The 20,969-nt window shown below is 50.9% G+C and overlaps 1 protein-coding gene across 1 annotated transcript in view; it reads left to right on the forward strand.

Moving 5' to 3' along the window:
* Nucleotides 1-20,969, forward strand: part of LOC102455565 (uncharacterized) — a 70,369-nt gene that overhangs the window by 17,896 nt on the left and 31,504 nt on the right. The window contains exons 4-13 of the mRNA XM_075920042.1: nucleotides 367-480; nucleotides 703-807; nucleotides 2,951-3,049; nucleotides 8,301-8,402; nucleotides 9,525-9,626; nucleotides 10,637-10,735; nucleotides 12,507-12,707; nucleotides 16,806-16,907; nucleotides 17,015-17,113; nucleotides 20,636-20,764. Coding sequence (XP_075776157.1) covers nucleotides 367-480; nucleotides 703-807; nucleotides 2,951-3,049; nucleotides 8,301-8,402; nucleotides 9,525-9,626; nucleotides 10,637-10,735; nucleotides 12,507-12,707; nucleotides 16,806-16,907; nucleotides 17,015-17,113; nucleotides 20,636-20,764 — 1,152 coding nt within the window. The remainder of the gene's footprint in view (nucleotides 1-366; nucleotides 481-702; nucleotides 808-2,950; nucleotides 3,050-8,300; nucleotides 8,403-9,524; nucleotides 9,627-10,636; nucleotides 10,736-12,506; nucleotides 12,708-16,805; nucleotides 16,908-17,014; nucleotides 17,114-20,635; nucleotides 20,765-20,969) is intronic.

Below are 20,969 nucleotides of genomic sequence, written 5' to 3' on the forward strand. Positions count from 1 at the left end.
GAGCCAACATCCCTTATGAAAACAGCTGAGCCGCGCCCCCGGATATAGGCCTGGCTGGTCCGGGTTGCCCTGAGGACTTGTTCCCTGGTCTTGCTCAGGAGTGGATGGTCAGCTGCTAGCTCAGCTGCACCCGAGGCTGCCTGTGGAACAGGAGTGCCGTCCTGGAGCAGGAGCAGCTCCGTTCTGCAATGAGACAGCTGCTCCTAGGCTCAGGCCCTGTCAGCACCAGGCTCCACGGTTATTTCTATGGCCCCAGAGGTGTGCGTGGGGCTTTGCAGGTGGAGAAGAGATTATAGGAGAAATCTCCTCTCTGCCTCCTAAGGAGGTTAGTCTAAACCTGCCCCTTGCCTTCCTTCCCCATTGCAGCCCAAGGAGCAATTGCCCCTTCATTACGCAGCTCTCCGTCCCGTCGGGGCCGTCGGTGTGATGCAGCTGCTGCTGAAGGCTTCTCACAAAGATGCTCGATTGAGCCAAGACAAGGTGAGCAGGGGCCTCTCCGTATATGTTGTGTGGGTAGAAAATTCTCACGACACAGGCCCGGCTTAGAGGCCAGATGTAGCACTAAGTGAATGCCGCGGGCTGCGGGGCTGGACTGGGGCAGCCTGAACCGTGTCTCCAACTTCATACCCGAGGCTTCTGTTCCTCAGGGACCCCGCGTGTAAGCTCCTCTGAGGCATTGGTTCCTTTCTGCCCTCTCTGCAGGACGGCCGCACTCCTCTCTTTCTTGCGGTGGAAGCTGGGAATCTGGGAGTCTGCAGGGAACTGCTTTCCACACATGCCATGGCCCAGCTGAGCGCACGGGAAAAGGTACAGGACGCATGCCCATCCCACCGCTGACACCATAGCACGTCCTCCGGGCACTTTGTTTTGTGTCTTCCCCACTGCTGCATCACCAGGGGCTGGAGATCAAACTCTGTCTAAGAGCTGGCCCGAGTCCTACCAATTCACTCTCCATCCGCCACCCACCAGCCTTGCAATGGATGCAGCTGGGGCCAGAGTCTCTGCTGGTGGAAATCAATGTAACCCCACTGACACCAGCAGAACAACGCTGATTTACACCAGCTGGCCCATACAATCTGTGTGAGGAACTAAACCCCTCAGCATGTTGGGTGCATGTTTCTTTCCTGCTTCTGGGCCCCCTCTGGTAGTTCTGAAGAATCCACTAACAAACCAACTCTGTTCCCAGGGTTCGGGTGCGGACAGACCTGTGAGTAGACAGGGAAAAGAGCTTGTGTTCATTCGGGGCCCCATTCAGGGGGGAACTGGTGTTTGCCAAATAGAAACATTTAAGGGGCTAATGGGGGATTAAAGTTTATTTTCTTTGTGTTAAACAATACAGTGGAGAGCAGAAAGAAAACTTTTGGGGGAAAGAGCCCCCCAACTTAGCAGAACTACTAAGTGCCTTGGGGTATGTCTACACTGCAGCTTTTCTGAACTTACATCCACGCTGTAATCGTGTTCTTTCGAAAAAAAATCAAAAGAACAGAGGGTTTTTTCTGACATTGGTAAACCTCTTTCTACGAGGAAGAAGCCTTGTTCCGAAAGAGCTCTTTCAGAAAATGGCATGCGAGGACGGGGTAGAGGGAGATCTTTCGAAAGAAGAGGAAAGAGGAAAAAGCATAGGTGCCCTGGTGGTCGCTCCATCCATAGTAATCACAGCTGACATGCGAGATAGCGTCCATTCAGTGTGGACGCTATCTTTCAAAAAAGCAGATTGTTTTCTCGATGCGTTCTTGCTGTGTAGATGCTGTGTTTCAGAAGACGTTTTTTTCGGAAGATCCCTTCCGGAAAAGCTTCTTCTGAAAGAAGCCTGCAGTCTCGACATAGCCGGAGTGTCAAAGTGCCCCAGGCCGAGATGACGGATAGGGTTGTGGGGAGGATGGAAATGGAATAGCAGAGGAGTTGCAGTCACGCGGGGCTGTGTGCGGAGACTTGCTGTCTGGAGGCGGTGGAGGGGCTGAAAGTTAGGAGTAAGATGCATTGGTGGAACTGTGGCTGCATGAAGCTTGCACAATGCCTGTCCTCAGAGACAGGCTGTGCCCTTTGATTGCCCAGAACAAGACAACCCTTCAATATTCTGCACTGGATACTAAGTAGTTATCCAAAATGAAAATCTGTGCCATAGTGGATTAATACACAGATCCATGGGGTTTGTCCACCGGGTTCCAGCAAATTTGGGGGTCCCAGAAATGCCAGAACATATGAGAGGGAGGGTCACTACTGCCAGAACTGTGGCCCTGCCACGGCTCCTCCTCTTCCTCCTGAAGCCCCACCTCCTGCTCCTCCTCTTCCTCTTGAGGCCCCACCTCCTGCTCCTCCTCTTCCTCTTGAGGCCCCACCTCCTGCTCCTCCTCTTCCTCCTGAAGCCCCACCTCCTGCTCCTCCTCTTCCTCTTGAGGCCCCACCCCCTGGCCATGCTGAAAGCCAAAGCTGAGCCCTGATAAGAATCACCCAGGAAGCTTGAGTTGCTGTAGGAAGCCCTGGACCCTCCACCTGCCCAGGGTGGGGTGCTGGGATGCCCAACAGCAGGCCCCAGTCTACGTGACCCATTAGGGCACACCACCCTTGGTTGGTGGAGGCTTCCGGGCTCCCCACAGTGTCCCAGACTCCCTGGATCTCTTTTAGGGGACGGGGTTGGGGGAGTGAGGAGGATCAGGGGACACCCATTGGGAGGTGTGTGTGTGGGGGGGTAGATGTTCTTTGTGCCCTGGCCCCCAGTAAATCTCCCTCTGCCTTTGGGTGGCAGGAGTGTGAATGGAGCAATGTGAGCCCCAGATAATGGGGGACCAATATAAAAAAAATACCAAAGACAATGCTATTATTCAGTTAACCGTAGTCATCTATTCCATAGCTCCCCATTGGTCAGTGTCCCTGGGGATAGTGACTATACAGGAGTCGGTCGTACTTTTCTGCACAGTTTAAGATTGACGGACAGGCTTGTTCATTCCAGAAATACGGCGACACTGTGCTGCATGCAAGCTGTCGGAAGAGAGATGTGGAAATGGCCAAAACCCTAGTGGAGTGTGGAGCTGTGGTGGATTGTCAGAATGTGAGTATGAAATACACGAGGCGTAGTATTGTGAGCACAGGTCTGGCCTTGCTATCATTGGAGCTGAGCAGACAGCTGGGAAAAGTCCTCCCAAATCTGATCAACTGAAAAAAACAAATGTTGTTTCTCTCCGTCTGTGACTCCTTTGTGTTTGCTTTGTACAAATACTTGGAGTGATTAGGTTTTACTAGCAAGTTTTATGCTCAGTCCCTGAATAGTTGCCAAAAATGAATGCCAAACTATACGTTTGGCTTTAATTAGAGCTGTGAGGATAATAGATTTTTTTTCATTTCATAGGCAATTCTGAAAAACTGGGGGAGGAAATCATTTTTGGGTTGACCCAAAATAGTTTTAATGGCATTTTTCAGCAAATGGAAAAGACCAAAAGAAAAAAGAAAAAGTCTGTTTCAGATCAAACGAAATATTTTATTTTGACAAAATGGAAACATTATGTTTTAATATTTATTAAAAATATTAAAAGAAATTCTTAAATAAAAAATAATTTCAACCCCCCAAATGGAAAAGTTTCATTTTGAAAACGTCTAAAAAAATGTAGAATATTTTTGAGTGAGGCAGTTCAGTAAAATCAATACAAAGTAACAACAAGTTTCAATGTTGCCAAATCCATATTTTTTCACTGAAAAGAGCTTTCAGGCAAAAACATGTATTTGCCCATCTCTAGTAGTAATATTCAAAATCGGTGTAGTATTAGTTAGTTACACAAGTCATCCAGTCACGAAACAGAAAGAATTTCATGTGATTTATGTAACCAACCAACACAGCATGAATTTCAAAGTTTAATATTGTGAATGGTCCCTATGAGGGAAATCAAAGGAGGCATTCAAGATGGTTGTGATCTGCTAATGCAGTGTTTCCTAATTGGTGCTCCGTGGAACCCCAGGGTTCCGCAAAGCGAAAGTAAGGGTTCCGCGAGAACGTGGCATTGCCCCGCCCCCTCTTAAAAAGACAGAGTATTTTGCAGGGTTTTTTGCTCTGGTAGGGTTTTTTTTTTTTTTTTTTTTGCTTACCAAATTTTACTCTGGGAACCCTAGGGGTTCCTTGAAATGATTTTAATCTGAAAAGGGTTCCGTGGTCAAATAAAATCAGGAAACACTGTGCTAATGAAAGCTCAAGAAGTCAGTCGTTTGTTATGAATTCTTTGCTCAGTTCTATAGCCTACAACGTTGGAGAGCCAAAGACTTTGGGTGAAGATTAGTAATTATCTAATGAAAGACCAAGACCAAAACGATTTGCTGAGTCAGTGGTCACCATATGTCATTGGAAAGCCAGTGCTCCTGTTTATATCTGAGAGGCCAAGCAGAATCTGCCTGTCCCTTCCCACCATATACTGTCCAAGTTGTAATATTAAATTAAATTCAGAATGATTATGTGTTCGTAGGCAGGGCATTCCCAAGGCTAAGTGTGTTCCAGCAACATCCTCTTGATCGCTGTGTACTTCCTGTCTATTGAATAAATAACATGGTCAATAATACTTAACATTTTACCTTTAACAAAGAAAACTGGAATAGAAGATATCCACAGTGTGGTTGCTAGACATTTCCACATTGCACTATGATTTTAATTTAATATAATATAATTTTTGAAGTCCAAAGCAATCCAGAGCTGTTGCCTGGTGGGAGCTTCTCACAAGCGCTACCAGAGGATCCTAAAATACCTGACTCTAAGGCTTACACCACAAGTTCTTCAGCTTTTTGGCCTTCTCTCCTGAGGAGTTTTTAAACTGTGAAGGCTCCTAGGCTTGCAGCTTTAACATAGAAGTATTTGGCTCACCAAGTTTACCAGCTCAATAATAGTCTAAATTACCCTTTAAAAACCTACCCTTTGCATGACTTTAAATCTGTGCAGCTTTAATACTGAATTAATTTTCTTCACACTTATTTTCACATTTCCTTGACCATAGCTGCACTCGGTATAGAATCATAGAATCCTAGGGCAGGAAAAGACCTCAGGAGGTCATCAGATCCAACCCCCTGCCCAAAGCAGGGACAACCTCAACTCAATCATCCCAGCCAGGGCTTTGTCAAGCCAGGACTTAAAAACCTCTAGGGACGGAGTTTCCACCACCTCCCTAGGTAACCCATTCCAGTGCTTCATCACCCAACCTAGACCTCCCCCATTACAACTTGAGACCATTGTTCCTGCATCTGCCATCCGCCACCACTGAGAACAGCCTCTCTCCATCCTCTCTGAAACCTCCCTTCAGGAAATTGAAGGGTGCTATCAAATCTTCCCTCACTCTTTTCTTCTGCAGACTAAATAAGCCCACATCCCTCAGCCTCTCCTTGTAGGTCATGTGATCCAGCCCCTAATCATTTTGGTCGCCCTCCACTGGACCCTCTCCAATGCGTCCACATTCTTTCTGTAGTGGGGGGCCCAGAACTGGACACAATGTGGCTTCACCAGTGCCGAATAAAGGGGAATAATCACTTCTCTGGATCTACTGGCAGTGCTCCTCCTAATGCAGCCTAATATATCATTAGCTTTCTTGGCTACAAGGGCACGTTGGTAGAAGTTTGTTAGCAGCACAGCAGCTGCCCAATTCCTTACCAACATGAGTAAGGAAAGCTGATGGGAATGTTTGCTCCCATCAGCCTCCTGCTGTGAGAACATCACCAAGCTCAGCTTAAGGTAAGCCACCTCCAGATACGTAGTCTGCACCGCTGGAGTTGCGTACCTTTAGGCAACCTTCCGGGTCTAGTGTTGACCTGGCCTCTCTCTAGCTACACTATGGGTTGAATTCTGCTAGCACCACCATTGTGAAAAGGGTGTTGGCAGTACAGTTTTACGTAGCAGGGTTTAGAGTCAGGGGCACAAAGTCGGGGACGGAGGCAGGCTCTGTGAGTAAAAAGAAGTGTGTAACCAGGTAGGGACTACTAACCTTTCCCCAAATGATTTGTTCTCTTCCCGGTCATCTTCTCTAATGAACCCAAAGGCACCAGAAAGAAGGAAAAACCTGTTCTCAAGAGCTGCACAACCCTTTCAAGGTCCTGTCAGGGATCGCAGAAGAAAATGATCTCTGACAAGAAGTTTATTTTCTTTCAACATATAAGGACCAACTTAAACAGTCAAATAAACACAGAAATTCTGTAGAACTGCAAGTCCCAAAGGTCCTGGGTTATTTATAAAGGACTCTTAAGTGAGTCAGGCAAAACACCAAGATAAATCTGGTCTGCTAGCATTCCAGAACCAGGGCAGACTTAGCACTAGCACTTGTCAGCTTTGTGCTGAAATATATTGAAAGGCCCATTAGTGTCCAAATCCTCTTCTTCCTTCCAGAATTTAGCAGAGTAAGGAGACTGGTTCTAAAAGGAACACATTGATTCGAAGGACAGGTGCCTGTTTTCAAACAGGCTAATTAGAAATGGTTCAGATGATCAGTAGAACAATCCCTATTGTGCTTCTTCTCTGATTATCTCTCTTTTTTGGTTTGGTTTGGTTATGTCAGGGCAATGGGATGCGTCTGGAATTTGATTGTTTCTCATAAAATGGAAAGGGAGAGGTCTGGTAGGGGGGACAGTTATACTGTAGAATGACCACAAGGAGGCAGGAAGAGGCCAGAGAAATGGACTGGAACAGCTATAACCCCATTGGGCCACAGGGCGGGGAAAGTGGTGGAGAAAGGGCAGGTATCTATTGTATATTTTAGAGAGCTTGTCTGCTTGTGTGTCTGTTTGTCTGTGTGTCTATGAACCCCTCCCCCATCTGTGCCTACTGCAGCTGCCATGGACAGGTGCTTCTCACCTATCCCCAAACTGCTGCAGTGACAGAGGGCTAGGGTTGTCCTCTCTACCTGGGGCAGCCTGCATACGAACCCCTCATTCCCAGCCCCACCCACAGAATGATGATTTAAATCCGGGGTGAGGAACCTTTTGGGTCGGGGGCCCGGCTGACCCACAGAAAAATCAGTCGGGGGTCACACACATGAGAGGGGGGAAAGATACTCCCCAAACTCCCCTTGTACACCAGAGCCTAGTAGAGCCCAGCCTAGTAGATTTTGTGTGTTCCTGCCCCACGGAGAGGCGGCGGAGGGCTGGAGAGCCAACACAGGCTCCTCAAAGCTGGGAGTGGGGTTGGATCCAGACAAGGGGAGGGCTGCATCTGGCCCCCAGGCCTTAGGTTCAACACCCCAATAATTTAAATGAAAAAATAAAAACGTATTAAGGACCCAAGCAACGCTGGGTCTAGTCATAAAGAAAGGGAGGGTGGACAAGACCTGCCGAGTCTTGTTCACCTACCTCCCCACGCAGGTTGGGGACTTGTGACCTAATTCAATACGGTTCATTGGAATGGTTTCTGAGGAGATGTAGCTGCACTAGGCCGTGCTCTGAGGTGTATGCTGGAAGCTCTAGCACCCCCACTGCCCAAGGAGAGTCTGTGTTGGCCGGAGAGGTAGGATCTTTGCAGCAAAATGCTCTGAATTCCATCCGTAATTATGAGCCAGGAAGTCCTCAGCAGGGGCCATCGATTCTGTACATAATACAAGAAAAGGAAAGAAATGGAAGGAATTAACATGAATTGGTCTCTCTCTGTGTCGCCGTGTACTGACTTTCAAGGCGTTGAGAACATGGGACGTTGCCCGTGGCAGCCATGGGAGTGGGGTTAGGTAGTGGATAGTGGGTTGGTGTGCCGGGATCATCTTCTTGTTCCGTCTTCGTATGCCGTGTAGCATGGCAGGGTCCTGATCTGAGAGCAAGGCTCCTAGGTGTAGTACGAATGATCAGTAATAATTCAGAACTGATCTGTCCCTCCGAGAGAGCCTCCTCCAAAGCTCATTGAAACCAAGACATCTTTCAGTGGACTTTGGGTGAGACTCATGAAGGGCTGAGGGGTTTCTCTGCCCGAGCTGCAAATACATCCCATTTGCTGGAAAACCCGTTCTCAGGCCGCAAAGCGTGGGGGCTGGGCCTACCCAGTGCTGTGTCTCTGAAAGCTGAGCTGGCTTTGTAAGGCGGGACTTTGCTCTCCAGACTGCAGCAGCCCTGAAGCTACAGGAAGCTACACCTGGACTATCTCCAGGAGGGGTATGGTGACATTTCCTGATCTGGTGATGCCGCTCCAGGAGGAGACGCTTTCGAGGCAGAGCAGTGATGTTTTAGTGCCACACAAGGTGGCCATCTCTGGTACCCAAATTCTCCTGCCCAGAAGGTTGTCTGTTGAGTGAATGGTGTAGCCGCTAGGCTGCTCGGTTACCCTGGTATAACCCAGGCTCTTCTAACGCCCTTTGCTTTAGGATGAAGGCCAGACTCCTCTCCATGTCGCTGCGTGGGAGGGCGATCAAGCCCTGCTGAAGTTCTTCCATCACTGCAAGGCCAATCCCGACCTAGCAGACAAGGTAAAAGGGGGCGGGGAGAGGGAACTGGCTGACTCAGGGACAGCTTACTGGGGCTCTCCAGTCCTTTTGCTTGACATGCCCACACCCAACGGAGGATTGTAGGAGATGGGTCGGTGTCTTCAACCAACAGAACATACAGCATGCAGCCCTGCTCCATGAGAGCAAACGGCCATTGGCTCATCCCGAGGTGGAGACCCCTGCTGCTTAGAAATGCCAGAGAGCTGAATAGCCCTTTACAGAGCATCCTGAGGGCCCTGTTTGGGCCATTTGGGGGCAGCTAGTGGAGAGACAGACCCGTGACACAATGCCACACCTGGAGGGGCATCTTGGATTACAGGGCTTCTGGCGACAATGACCTGGAAACTGTGAAACATACATCTGCCCAGGAGAGCGGCAGTCCAAACCAGGAACTTCCCTCCATTCATTAAACTTCCCGGTGAAGCTGGTAAAAATGGCATGTCGTCCTCCCTTCCCCCATCCAGACAGGTGGAAAGGAATAGGGAAGAGAAACTTCCATGGGCCCATTCCAACCAGCCTGGGATAACAACCTTTTCACTAAGGGCCTGTTGTTTTCACTGATGCAACTCTATGACAACTAAGAGGCACAAGCCGTTGTGCAGCCGGCTGCAAATGTCACTCACTCTTGTGGTGTGGCCTGTGGTGGTGGTGGAGACAAATGTCAAGGCGGGGAATAGTGCGGGTACCAGGCAAGAGCCTTGGAGGTTGAAGTCTTCTAGCCAGTGAGCAAGTACCCCAAAGACAGCCGCCATGCCAGCTTCCCTGCCCTTCCATAGTTTCTGCTCCAGACTTACTCTGGCCGTACAAAGTGTAGCAGAGACAGAGGTTCCACGTGAACCCACCAGAGGCGGGCACTGACTCTCCAGGGATGGGATCGCCCATGGTGTTCAGCATTTTTGTCCATTTGCCTTCCCTGTCCACAGCTGGTCCAGTGGGAGGTGGCTGTGTTGCTCTAGAGGTGACCTGGGTCTGTGTTCTGGGAGGTTCAGTAAGTCACCGATGGTGATGTGGATGCATCCCAGTGTAGGCTGCATTCCGGTTAGGCTTCCGCGTCGGCTCCCTCCCTCCCTCCCGAGCCCGCATTTCTCTCTTTGATGGTTGCAGATGGACAGGTCGCCCTTGCACATTGCTGCAGAAAGAGGCCACACCCACGTGGTGGAGGTGCTGACGGAGAAGTTCCACTCCAACGTGCTAGCTCGCACCAAGGTGAGTGGGGGGGAGGGGCGGGTCCATGTTTCTCTGCAAAGCAACTGAGTGTACAGGCCAGAGGGAGGACCAGGACAGACCCTTGCTGGCTTAGCTTGGAGACACACAGCCTCAGGCAGCCGGTTCATATACAGTCGGGGGAGACCAAGCATAGAGCAAAGCAATAGGCCAGAAGCAAGTCACTTTCCCAGTCGGGGCAGAGCAAGCGCATTTCTGTGTGGGGAGCTGGTTTGTTCAAACATATTGGGGTTCTGGGCATGGGTGGTGGGTACCCTCACCTGGCCCCACCCATGTCCAGCTCTGTGGCAGCTCTCCAGAGCTCCAGGGCAGGCGGGGGCTGCACCTGTGCCAGCTCTCTGGAGCTCCGGGGCTTGGGGAGGCTAGGGGGTGCTACTCCGGGGCAGGGAGGGAGCAAGGACCAGCAGCCACATTGCGGGGGCGGGGGGGGAGAGGAGGCTAGGCAGAGGCCAGCGGGCCACAGAGTGGGGAACAAAGCATGGGCTCTGGCGGGCACGGTGGGGGGGGGTTGCCTTCCCAGACCATGCAGTCACCCACTGCCCATGGTTCGGGGCACAACGCTCCCCAGACTCCCGCTGGAATGCCACATGGCGACACTTCCCTTTCGTGCACCAACAGCGCAGGCTGCCCCCTGGTGCCTGGCCATTGAGCGGCGAAAAGCCCCAGTGCTGGCTCTGTCCATGGTAGCTGTGATGGGCCTGTCGCCCGCAGGCCCCCAGCCTTCATTGTAATGTCAGCCACAGGCCACACAAGGGCCCCGTACCAGCAAGAGCCCTTTTCTAGGGCACAGCGGGCAGGTGAAAGCAAGGGGGAGCAGTGGCATAGAAATCTTACACTGATGAGATGGAAGAGACGGGGCTGGGCCGTGCAGAAGCGAGTGGAAGGCAGGGTCCTGATCCGAACCACTGCCCGTGTGGGTCTTTTGCCCAGCTTCTTGCCTCACCCAGAGATGCTCGTCACTTTTACTTGCTGCCCATCTTTGCTCCTGGCAGGACGGCAGCACCCTCATGCACGTCGCCGCTGCACACGGACACCCCGACACTGCGCTGGCCTTCCTGAAGAAAGGAGTCCTGCTGCACATGCCCAATAAGGTAACCCCGCCCGGAGGGCAGGCCGGACCAGTGACAGCCGGGAGAGCTGCTCCGAAATGTCAGTGCAAAATTGGGATTGGGGGGATGGAAAATGCCTTTTCAACCCAAACAGAAATGTCCAGGAAGAAGGCGCAGTGTTGTAGCAAAGTCAGCCCCAGGATATGAGAGAGACAGGAAGGGCGAGATAATATCTTTTATTGGACCAACTTCTACTGGGGAGAGAGAGACGCTTTTGAGCCGCAGAGAGCTGGTCTTCAGATCCTCATCAGCCGTGTTTCTTAAACTTTTGAAGACCGAGGAAGACCAAACAATAATTTTTTTTATTGAGGAACACCAAGGATTGTTTCAGTAGAGGGAGCCCTTCAACCCCAATTGTTTACTATTTCCCCTTGCTGTAAGAAAAAAAACAGGAGAGTTGAAGTTTTCCTCCCTGCTTTCCCACCCTCATTTTTCAAAAGGAAAAGTAAAAATTGAGATGAGGTGTATATTTCCCACCAGCCTAATAACCTGTGGTCTCATAAAACCACCCCAGACTGGAGCACGCCTGGGATAGACAAATATCAGCTCTGTGGACTGCGGGACAGGTCTCCACTCAGCTGTCACTGATTTAATTATGTGGCTTCACATGAGTCATTTAATAGCTCCCTGCCTCACTTTCCCCATCTGTGAAATGGGGATGACAACGTTTACCTTTCTCCTAGGGAAGGGGGTAAGAGACTGCTTCCAAAACACGCTGAGGTCCTTAGTTCCAAGATGCTATCGCTGTGCAACTTAGCCATGAAACTGCGTCCATTAGCCAGGCCTTAGCTGCTGCCTCGGGTTCCCAGCTGCCTTCTTCCTAGCCTCGATTTGCATCAGCATTATTAAAACTGCGTTTTCCGCCCCAATAAATCTGGCATAAAACAGCCTGATGCTGGGGAAATATATTCACCTTTGGCTGCCTCTAGGGTTCAAGATGATGGAGCAGCCGCCTTGTTAGCTGCATGCCCCAGTTCCAGGGACGTTCTCTGCAATCCCAGATCCCACGGTGGGAACCTGTTGCCTCCCAAACAAAGTGATTTGGGTGGGAGGAGGAAAATGTCACTGAACATTTCAAACCCAATGACAAATGTTCACTTCTTTGTGCATTTCCCTACCTTTTTCTGAGCCGAGCATCTCCCATGCGCAAGGAGAGCACCAGGAACAATATTTCAGTTTTGCCAGAACTTGATTAGTTTAGTGAACTGGCCGACATGGTTCTCACTTCAGCACACCTTTTCATTCATGTTTTGATGACAGGCACTTTCATACCCTCCTTAGCTTGCTGTATATGAGCTGTTCTTAATGAGTCAGCGTAACCCCCCATTTCGACGTGTGTTGCGTCCCCCGCCTCATGCCTGATCCATGGCAGCTGTGAGTCTGTCACAGACCCAGCTATGCAGAGTGGCCATACCAGCTCCTATGGCACAGTTTATGCCTCTGGCTCCGGCGAAGTTCCCTGCAATCCCAGATCCCATAGTCGGGATCCGCCCCCTGCCCCTGCACACACACCCTTCAAGGTTTCAGAGTGGCTGTAGCGAGCGCGTGTTGCAAATCCACCCAGCGGCAGATATAGGGCAGGGCGAGCAGGGCGAGCAGGGCGGCTGCCCTGGGCCCCGTGCACACGCTACCACCTGTTGGCTGTGGCCGTGGCGCATGCACGAAATTGTGCTGCCCCAGGCCTCGCGCTTCAATAGATCCTGGGCTCCGCAAAACTCATCCGCCCCTGAATCCACCGCTTGCTCTCTTTCAGAGTGGGGCGCTCTGCCTGCATGCAGCAGCCGGGAGGGGCCATGCGGCCGTGGTGAGGGCCCTGCTGCAGAGGGGGGCAGAGGTGGATGCGCGAACCAAAGAAAACTACACGGCCCTGCACATTGCTGCCCAGCGCTGCCAGCCGCAGGTGGTACAGACTCTTCTGGGCTTTGGGGCCCACGTCCAGCTCAAGGGAGGCAAGGTAGGGGTGAAACATGGGGTGTGACTTTTCCTTGCGGGCTGTGTCATCTTCGCTCCCGCCTCCACAATCAACGTCTTCCTTCCTCCCTCTGCTGTAGAGACACTCCCTGTTCCCCCCGGTACTCCCCACAGAGGGAGCCCCGACTGCCACATGAGCAGGATCTCTGTGGGCTCTGCTAGGATTTCATTCCCTGGCCCCGAGCCCTGCTGTGTCCAATTCGAAGTCGTTCTGTGCACCGGTTGGTTTTATAACACCAGGCTCCCTCTGAACCCGGTGGTTGTGGCGGTGGTGTTGCAAACGCACACCAGGGGGCGTGACAGCACCACCTGCCAACAGCGTTTTCTGCACCAGGAAAGAACAGTGAGGAAATTCACCTGGGCTCCATGCTGAACTGGGGGGACGGGCTGACACGTTCTCTGGCCAGCCGGGATGTGTGAGCCCTGAACACACACAAAGGGAGACCCGTCTGAAATGGGGACACCCTGGAATGGACTGTCACTGGCTGGGGCGGGCCGGGGGAGGGGAGAAGAGTAATCAGTGTGTACCCCAATAAAGCTAAGGGGGCCTTTGTGTTGGAGATATTCCTCGTTATCTGTATGATGCAGGAAGAAATAGAAAGGCACCGTACAGATCAGTGAAGGACCACTTCTGTGGGACACAAAAGCCGCCAGCCACGATGTAAATACTTATAAGGGATGGAGGGTGTTAGCGATTGATAACCCGGAGTGATGGCAAAGCTCCTTACAGCGAGATCTAGAGGATGTAATATATTTGCCCAAGGGAAGTGGCAGAGGCTTTATAGCCACAAATAAAAGATAGTAAGTATAGTTGGGACAGAGAGGTGAAATGTAACTGTTATTCAGTATGGTGACACAGGGCCTAGAGGCCGGTCAGATATTCAGCGGAGAGGCCTGAAGCAGGTTGGCATGATTAGTTGGCCGAAAGAGAACCCAGTATCGGCAAAGGGTAAGATCTCAGAAGATGTGGTAAGGGCAGTCGTTCGGGACACCATGCAGCAATCACTGGACGCTGTGCCACAGTGTAGTAGGTCATACTGCCAACAGGCGTGCTGGGGTTGCGGGGGGAGGGCAAAGGGTTAGTTGCTCTGGGTCTCAGCAATTCAAAAGGCAATGGCGACATCGTAGTCCTGGGCCCTTTAAATCATCGCTGGAGCCCCCCCCCCACACAGTGCGCTCCAGGCAGTGCTGAAGCTGTTGGAAGCTAGCCCCAGCCCCGCCCCTTCTGCCGGAGGCCCCGCCCCTTCCGCCAGAGGCCCCGCCCCTTCCATTGAGCTGCCCCCCCTCCCACCTTGGCCAGGAGCCCGGCAACTCTGTCTGCCTCACTAACCAACAGGTGCCTGATGCTAACATTTTGGGGAATTCTGTAATAATCTCTAGTCGCTATGGCAGTTGCCATGGTAACTCATGGACGATGGTACCAACAGTAAGGGAACAGCCAGTTCGCGATGGGACACCTGGAAATAAGCAGGGTGAGGAAGCATGGAGAAGGCTGGAGCCCCTCATGCGCACGTACGAGCCTTAGTGTGTGAGAGTGGAACTTGGGGTCGATGGCATGGTCCGGCTGTGGTGAAAATGCACAGGGGAGATGCCAGGATGCAGAGCCAGACGCAAAGAAATGAAGCAATAGTTTAGGACCCCTCCCAATTAATGATTCGTAGGTGTACGTGGGAGGTGTAGTCCTGCTTAGGGCTGGCACTGCCAGGATGTCAGCCGCGAGCGATGATGACAACAAAGAGGATAATAGGAAAGATCATGACCGATGCTCCACGGTTCCTCAGGAAGAGAGGCGAGGGATCCATCCTAATGAAGGCTGTGAGTCTGTCGTAGAAGTCACAGATCCGTGATTTCTGTGACGTCAGCAGCAATGAGTGTGGCTGGCCCAGGGATGGCTGCACCAGCTGCTGCAGGGGCAGACCTGGGGCACTGTCCTCTGACCCCCCCTCCCCCAGCAGAAGCAGGAATCTGCCACCTATGTACCCCCCACATGCCCCATTAGTAGCAAGGATCCCAGGCTGCATGCTGTTGCACCTCCTTAGTAGCAGCAGGGGTCCCAGGATGCTAACTGCTGCCCACCTCTTCCCTCCTCCCTCCTCCCTCCTCCCTCCCCCAGATCATCTGCAGTAGTTCCGGGCCTCCCCTCTCCTAGTGCTCCTTCCCCCCAATCCCCGCGCCCCTAGACACCCACAGCGCCCCTGGGTTGCTCCCTGCCACAAAGCACCCAACCTTTAGTCCGGGGTCTATAGTACAAGTCAGGAACAGGTCATGGGCCATAAATTTTTGTTTACTGCCCATGATCTGTCCATGACTTTTATTAAAAATACCCATGACTAAAATGTGGCCTGAGTTGAAAGACTAAAAACCGCACTCTCTCTCTCTCTGCTGCTGCGTTTCAGCGTTTTGTGGCATAATTTTATCTGTATAACAAAATTATTAATGAATGGCTGTGTGATGACTTGTGAAGTTCTCAGGTGTCACTGGCCTTTGCGTGCTTCCAGGATGTCTTGTTCTAACGATGTCGGTAATAATGTACATGGAAGACATTTAAAGGTGGGTTCTTACATGTCTGAGATGGAAGGAACTCTTGGGTCTAGTACACATGTGCTGTAGGCAGCAAATCCTGCGATGGCCCAAACAGAATTCTGCCATCTCTGACAGACCTGGGATTGATTTTTCGATTCAGAGGCCACACTGAAAAATCAAAACCTAATTCCATTTTGCTTTGCTTTCCAGGCGTTTTGCCTTTTAAAAAAAATGTCCTTAAATGAAAATGAAGTAAAATTCAAAATGAAATTTGTTTGGGATTGAAAAGGTGGAATGTTTCATTTCAGACAAAGCTCCACAAAACATTTTTTCAGAAAATGTGGTGTTTTTTGCCATCCAAACATTTAAGCAAATTCAACACAAATGTGCGAATTGTTTGTCAGCCTGGCTCTAGGTTTTTCTCACTTGGAAAAAAAAGTTTTATTTGAAAAATGGTGTTCAGTTGTAACCTCGATTTTGGTGTGATTCTCTTTGGTCTAAACCTTGCAGCTCTCAGAAACCAAGGTATAAAAAGCAGGTGGAAACTAGAGATGCAGTGTCCTCGCAAGGTAGCCATGGGGATCTTGCAGTTAAGTCTGACTGTCACAAAGGCAGAAAGCCAGAGTGGTTCGAAAGCTTGTCAGATAAAATAGAATTGCCATTTAGTGACTAGTTATGAGATTTTATTTTGGAAAGAAAGTGCTGGCTGGATTGGGTAGGTCACGTAACAGCTTTATACATTCTCCTTTGACTTCTGGCTACATTAAATCCTATTGAATCTAAAGCAAAGCATCCAGACCTGGGGTGTGAGAAGGCAAAAGGGAGAGTTCCTACTACCTTGGTGCTGACTTTCCCGCCAACCCGAAGGAGAAGGTAAGGAAATATTGACTGGTCCTTGTGGATCAGTGTGGATTTCAAGGTGACAACCCCATGCCCTGCACTTGACTGTGGATTCTGCACCAACACATCTCCCGGGCAGATGCAGTGTCTGCGATGTGTGACATCCTACCATGATGTGGTGAGGATGCTACAATTTTTCAGTGACGTGCTCATGACAAGGGCTAGATAAAAAAGGAAGGAGGGAGGGGACAGGAAACACTTTTCTCATAACAGAGTACAAACTTAGAGCATGTACGCCCCTGACTCGGTGACCTTGTGCCGTGGGATGAAGCTTGAAGGTGGCAGCCCTAGAGTAGGGGCAGGCCTGGCTATTAAGCAGAAGGGGTCCATGCCATTCAAAGTGGATCCTGGAGGTAGGAAAGGCTAAAAAGACTCTTGAGTGTTCTGGAGAGACTGAAATTGACATCCTGGGGCTTTGAGACGTGGATGAAATATACCAGACCTGATGTCTCCCTGCTTTGCAGCCTGTGTGCTAGGTGGGGGTGCAATCTACCCCACCAGAAGGGCAGATGTTGCCTCCATGCTGCGCCTCCTTTGCATGGGGGTGAGTGATGACACAGGCTGCCAGACAGCAGGGAGACTCCAGCTGAGTGGAAGTCAGAAGAAAAGCCAGCGCTGTTCCCCCGGGCTCTGAGTCCTCGTCTGTGTCTCCCATCAGGCCCAGGAGACGCCCCTGCACATGGCCGCCCGCATCCGCGATGGGGAGAAGGTGGCAGAGATGCTGCTGAAGAGCGGTGCCGATGTCAATGTGGAACAAGAGGTAAAGCACATGGGCCACCTTCCAGGGCGGAGCGGAGGGCGGGGATGAGCCAGGCTGCTGGGTCCAGCAGGCACGTAAGAGGTTTCAATGCTGCGCTTTGGCTGCAGAACGGCGAGACGGCCATGCATGTTGCAGCTCGCCACGGCAGCCTGCGGATGATCCAGGCCCTGATAGAAGAAGGAGGGGAGCTCACCTCGCAGTCCAAGGTAGGTGACCCAAAGCAGCCAAGACACACACGGGAGGGACAGAGCTGGAGCACTTGAACACAGGAAGGAATCTTCAGGGGGTAGCCAAGTTAGTCTGTACAGGATACATTTGTAACACAACAAATGGTCTGGTAGCTCTGTATAGACCAGTGTTTCCCAAATGGTGTTCCGCGGAACCCAGGGGTTCCTCAAAGTGAACATAAGGGTTCAATGAGAAAATTCCATTACAAGAACATTTTATGATTTAAAAAATAATATTTTTGTACACATTAAATGTGATTTTTTTAAATTATGTGTAATTAAACTAATTGTAGATCTCATGACCTTGTTTAGCATTTGTTTATTATTATCCTTAGAACATAAGAACATAAGAACGGCCGTACTGGGTCAGACCAAAGGTCCTTCTAGCCCAGTATCCTGTCTACCGACAGTGGCCAGCACCAGGTGCCCCAGAGAGGGTGGACCGAAGACAATGAGCAAGCGAATACTGTGTACAGATGTGGTCTCCTCACCTCAAAAAAGATATTTTGGCCTTGGAAAGGGTTCAGAAAAGGGCAACTAAAATTATTAGGGGTTTGGAACGGGTCCCATATGAGGAGAGGTTAAAGTGACTGGGACTTTTCAGTTTAGAAAAGAGGAGACTGAGGGGGGATATGATAGAGGTCTATAAAATCATGAGTGGTGTGGAGAGGGCCGATAAAGAAAAGTTATTTATTAGTTCCCTAAATAGAAGAACTGGAGGACACCAAATGAAATTAATGGGTAGCAGATTTAAAATGAATAAAAGAAAGTTCTTCACACAGCGTGTAGTCAACCTGTGGAACTCCTTGCCAGAGGAGGCTGTGAAGGCTAGGACTCTAATAGAGTTTAAAGAGAAGCTAGATAATTTCATGGAGGTTAGCCAGGGGATAAAATGGTGTCCTTGGCCTCTGTTTTTCAGAGGCTGGAGAACATAAGAACATAAGAACGGCCGTACTGGGTCAGACCAAAGGTCTTTCTAGCCCAGTATCCTGTCTGCCGACAGTGGCCAGCACCAAGTGCCCCAGAGAGGGTGGACCGAAGACAGTGATCAAGCGATTTGTCTCCTGCCATCCCTCTCCAGCCTCTGACAAACAGAGGCCAAGGACACGATTTTATCCCCTGGCTAATAGCCTTTTATGGACCCAACCTCCATGAAATTATCTAGCTTCTCTTTAAACTCTATTAAACTTCGTTGAATGTTAGGTAGGTAATGTCCCAGTCATTCATTGTCCCGACTGAGGAGATGATGATCAGAGTGAGAACTGAACTTGCGGAGGAATTGTAATTCCAACGCCTCCCTGTGTATGTGACTAGTAGAACTGGTTTGTGACAAGACAGCCACCCTGAAGGTAGGGAGGCTGGGGACTCCCCTAGGGGTGCAGGGGATCAGGAACCTGCCTGCGGTGCCAAATGCCCCAGGAACTTTCTGGGAAGGACCCAGAACGCAAGACTGGTCAGAGCAGAGTCGTTGGCTCATCCAAGTCCCTTATGTCTGGAGTAGCCTGGAGTGGCACCAATCCTGAGCACTTGTTGCAGTGCTCCCCAGCCGCAGGGACCATCCAGCCCGCGGTAGGCCAGTGACGATCCTCTCCGCAAACTCTGTCTTCTCCCCTGGGGACTTATGCCAGAGCTAAACTATGTTTTAACATTAACACGCGCAAAGGGTTAGGCCAGGCTGTCAAACAAAGCCGGATTGCTCATTATTTAGCCAGTTATGAGGCCAAGGAAAATAACCAGGTGATGGAGTGAGGCTGTCCCCCCGGACAGCTGGGCTCACGCAGGAATTAGGTTGCAGGTGTTTAAACGTGCTGGCCGCCGCTTCCCAGCCAGCTCTGTTGCTCCCGTCCCCCACTGCTGGGTCGGACTTGTTTTGATGATCCGTGTCTGATGAAGGGAGGGCCCCGGGTTAGGTAATAGAAATGCAAAGCTGGGTGGGCAGGAAGCTTGGTGCTGCTTGTCCTGTTAGACTCCGCTTTTGCCAGCATCCTCAGACCGCCTTTCTCAGGGTCTGGCTTCCTGCTCATGGGAAAAGAGGCTTTTTTGTAGCCATTGAGTTTGGGCCCTTGGGGCTTCTCTCCGGTTACAAAAGCAGCCTGAAAGGGTTGAATCTTTTTTTTTCTTTTTTTTTTCTGAATGCCTGTTCTTAGAAATATCACAAATGTCAGTGCGGCTGCTCCTTGATTTTGCTTGTCAAAACGTCTGCTGCATCTCCGAGCATGTTCACTGTGACTTAACAGAGCAAGTGAAGGAAGGGTGGAAATTTAACCGAGACTGCCTTTCTCCAGAATGTTATTTAGTTATAGACCAGAAATAGGTGTTGTCAGAAACCAGCCAGCAAAGACTTCCAAGGAGTCTCTTCCCCTCTCGATGGCTCAGGTTTACTCTCACGACTCTTGTGAACTGGCCATTTCTCTAGCTGCCCAGTCACTATAGAGTCTTGAAGGGCAGGAAGATCCTGTGGGAAAAAACAAATAAGGCAGCTTGGGGACTATTCAGGACACTTTTTTCCATCACAAAGTTGAGCTGGGGAAGTGGAGGGGGGGCATGTTTTTAAATGACTCATTAGCCCAATTGTTTGGTTGGTTTGTTTTCCAGGTCGCTTTTACTGCCTCACAGCTAGAAAGGCTGATGTGGTAGAGATGAATCCTACTTAGAAGTTGAATGTGGGGCCAACAGGAAATCCCTAGCATAGACTCAGTAACTATGGGTGTGTCTGGACTACACGGCTCCATCGATGGAGCCGTGTAGATGAGTTTACTAGACATAGGAAAATGAAGCGGCGATTTAAATAATCGCCGCTTCATTTACATCAAAATGGCCGCCGCGCTGTGCCGATCAGCTGTGCCAGCACAGCAGGGCAGCCTGGACACTCTGTGGTCGACTGCTCCAGTAAACCTCATTTCACAAGGCTTACCTTGTCGACCGCGGAGTGTCCAGACTGCCCCGCTGTGCCGCCAAACAGCTGATCGGCACAACGCGGCGGCCATTTTGATGTAAATGAAGCGGTGATTATTTAAATCGCTGCTTCATTTTCCTTTGTCTAATAACTCATCTACATGGTTCCGTCGATGGAGCCATGTAATCTAGACATATCCTGAATGCTCATCCCGGTGAGGGAGGAACCATAGACAATACCCCTGAAACTTGAAGGATCTGAAATTTCAGGCACAGTCCTGATATGCACTTGAGCCGTCTGACTCTCTGGGCTGTCAGTGGGCGTCTGAAGGGAACTGGGAGTCTAATGGGGTGGTTTATCCTCTGTTAGCCTTACTTGGTGATAAACCTAGAAGTGCAGAGGCTGACTGGGCAGGCGTTTAGGGTCAGGGTTGAGGGATGGTTCTCAGCGCCTGGTAGTTCACTCGTTTCCGGGTGGAGAGAGGCCACAAGGGTGAGGCCGGAGGAGTTTGCTTTGGACGGTGCTGGCCGATGGCGTAAGCCGCCCTGGGTGCTGCCCTGCAAGCGAGGCAGACGCCCATCTCAATGCCCCTTCCCTGCTGGCAGGCTGGAGAGAGCCCCCTGCACATCGCAGTCCAGCACTGCCACCTGCCCGTGGTGGAGGAGATCCTCAACTCCCTGGCCACGGAGAAGGGCCACGCAGAGGCCACTGCCTGCGTCAACCAGGAAAACAAGGTGACTGGGGGGGGAGAGGAAGGGGCCTGTATGTGAGATGGGCAGAGCGTGCTAGGGACGTGTATGTGGGGGGGGGGGGAGACATGGCACGGGTGAATGAACCCCTCCAGCCAAGCCATGGAGACACCTTTCAAACTTGTCACCCTCTCCCAGGGAGAGCCAGAGGCACTCACATGCCATCAGAGCAGGGCCCTTTGCTCCCTCC

Source organism: Pelodiscus sinensis, chromosome 2 (assembly GCF_049634645.1).
Source record: "Pelodiscus sinensis isolate JC-2024 chromosome 2, ASM4963464v1, whole genome shotgun sequence".
Taxonomy (NCBI): domain Eukaryota; kingdom Metazoa; phylum Chordata; order Testudines; family Trionychidae; genus Pelodiscus; species Pelodiscus sinensis.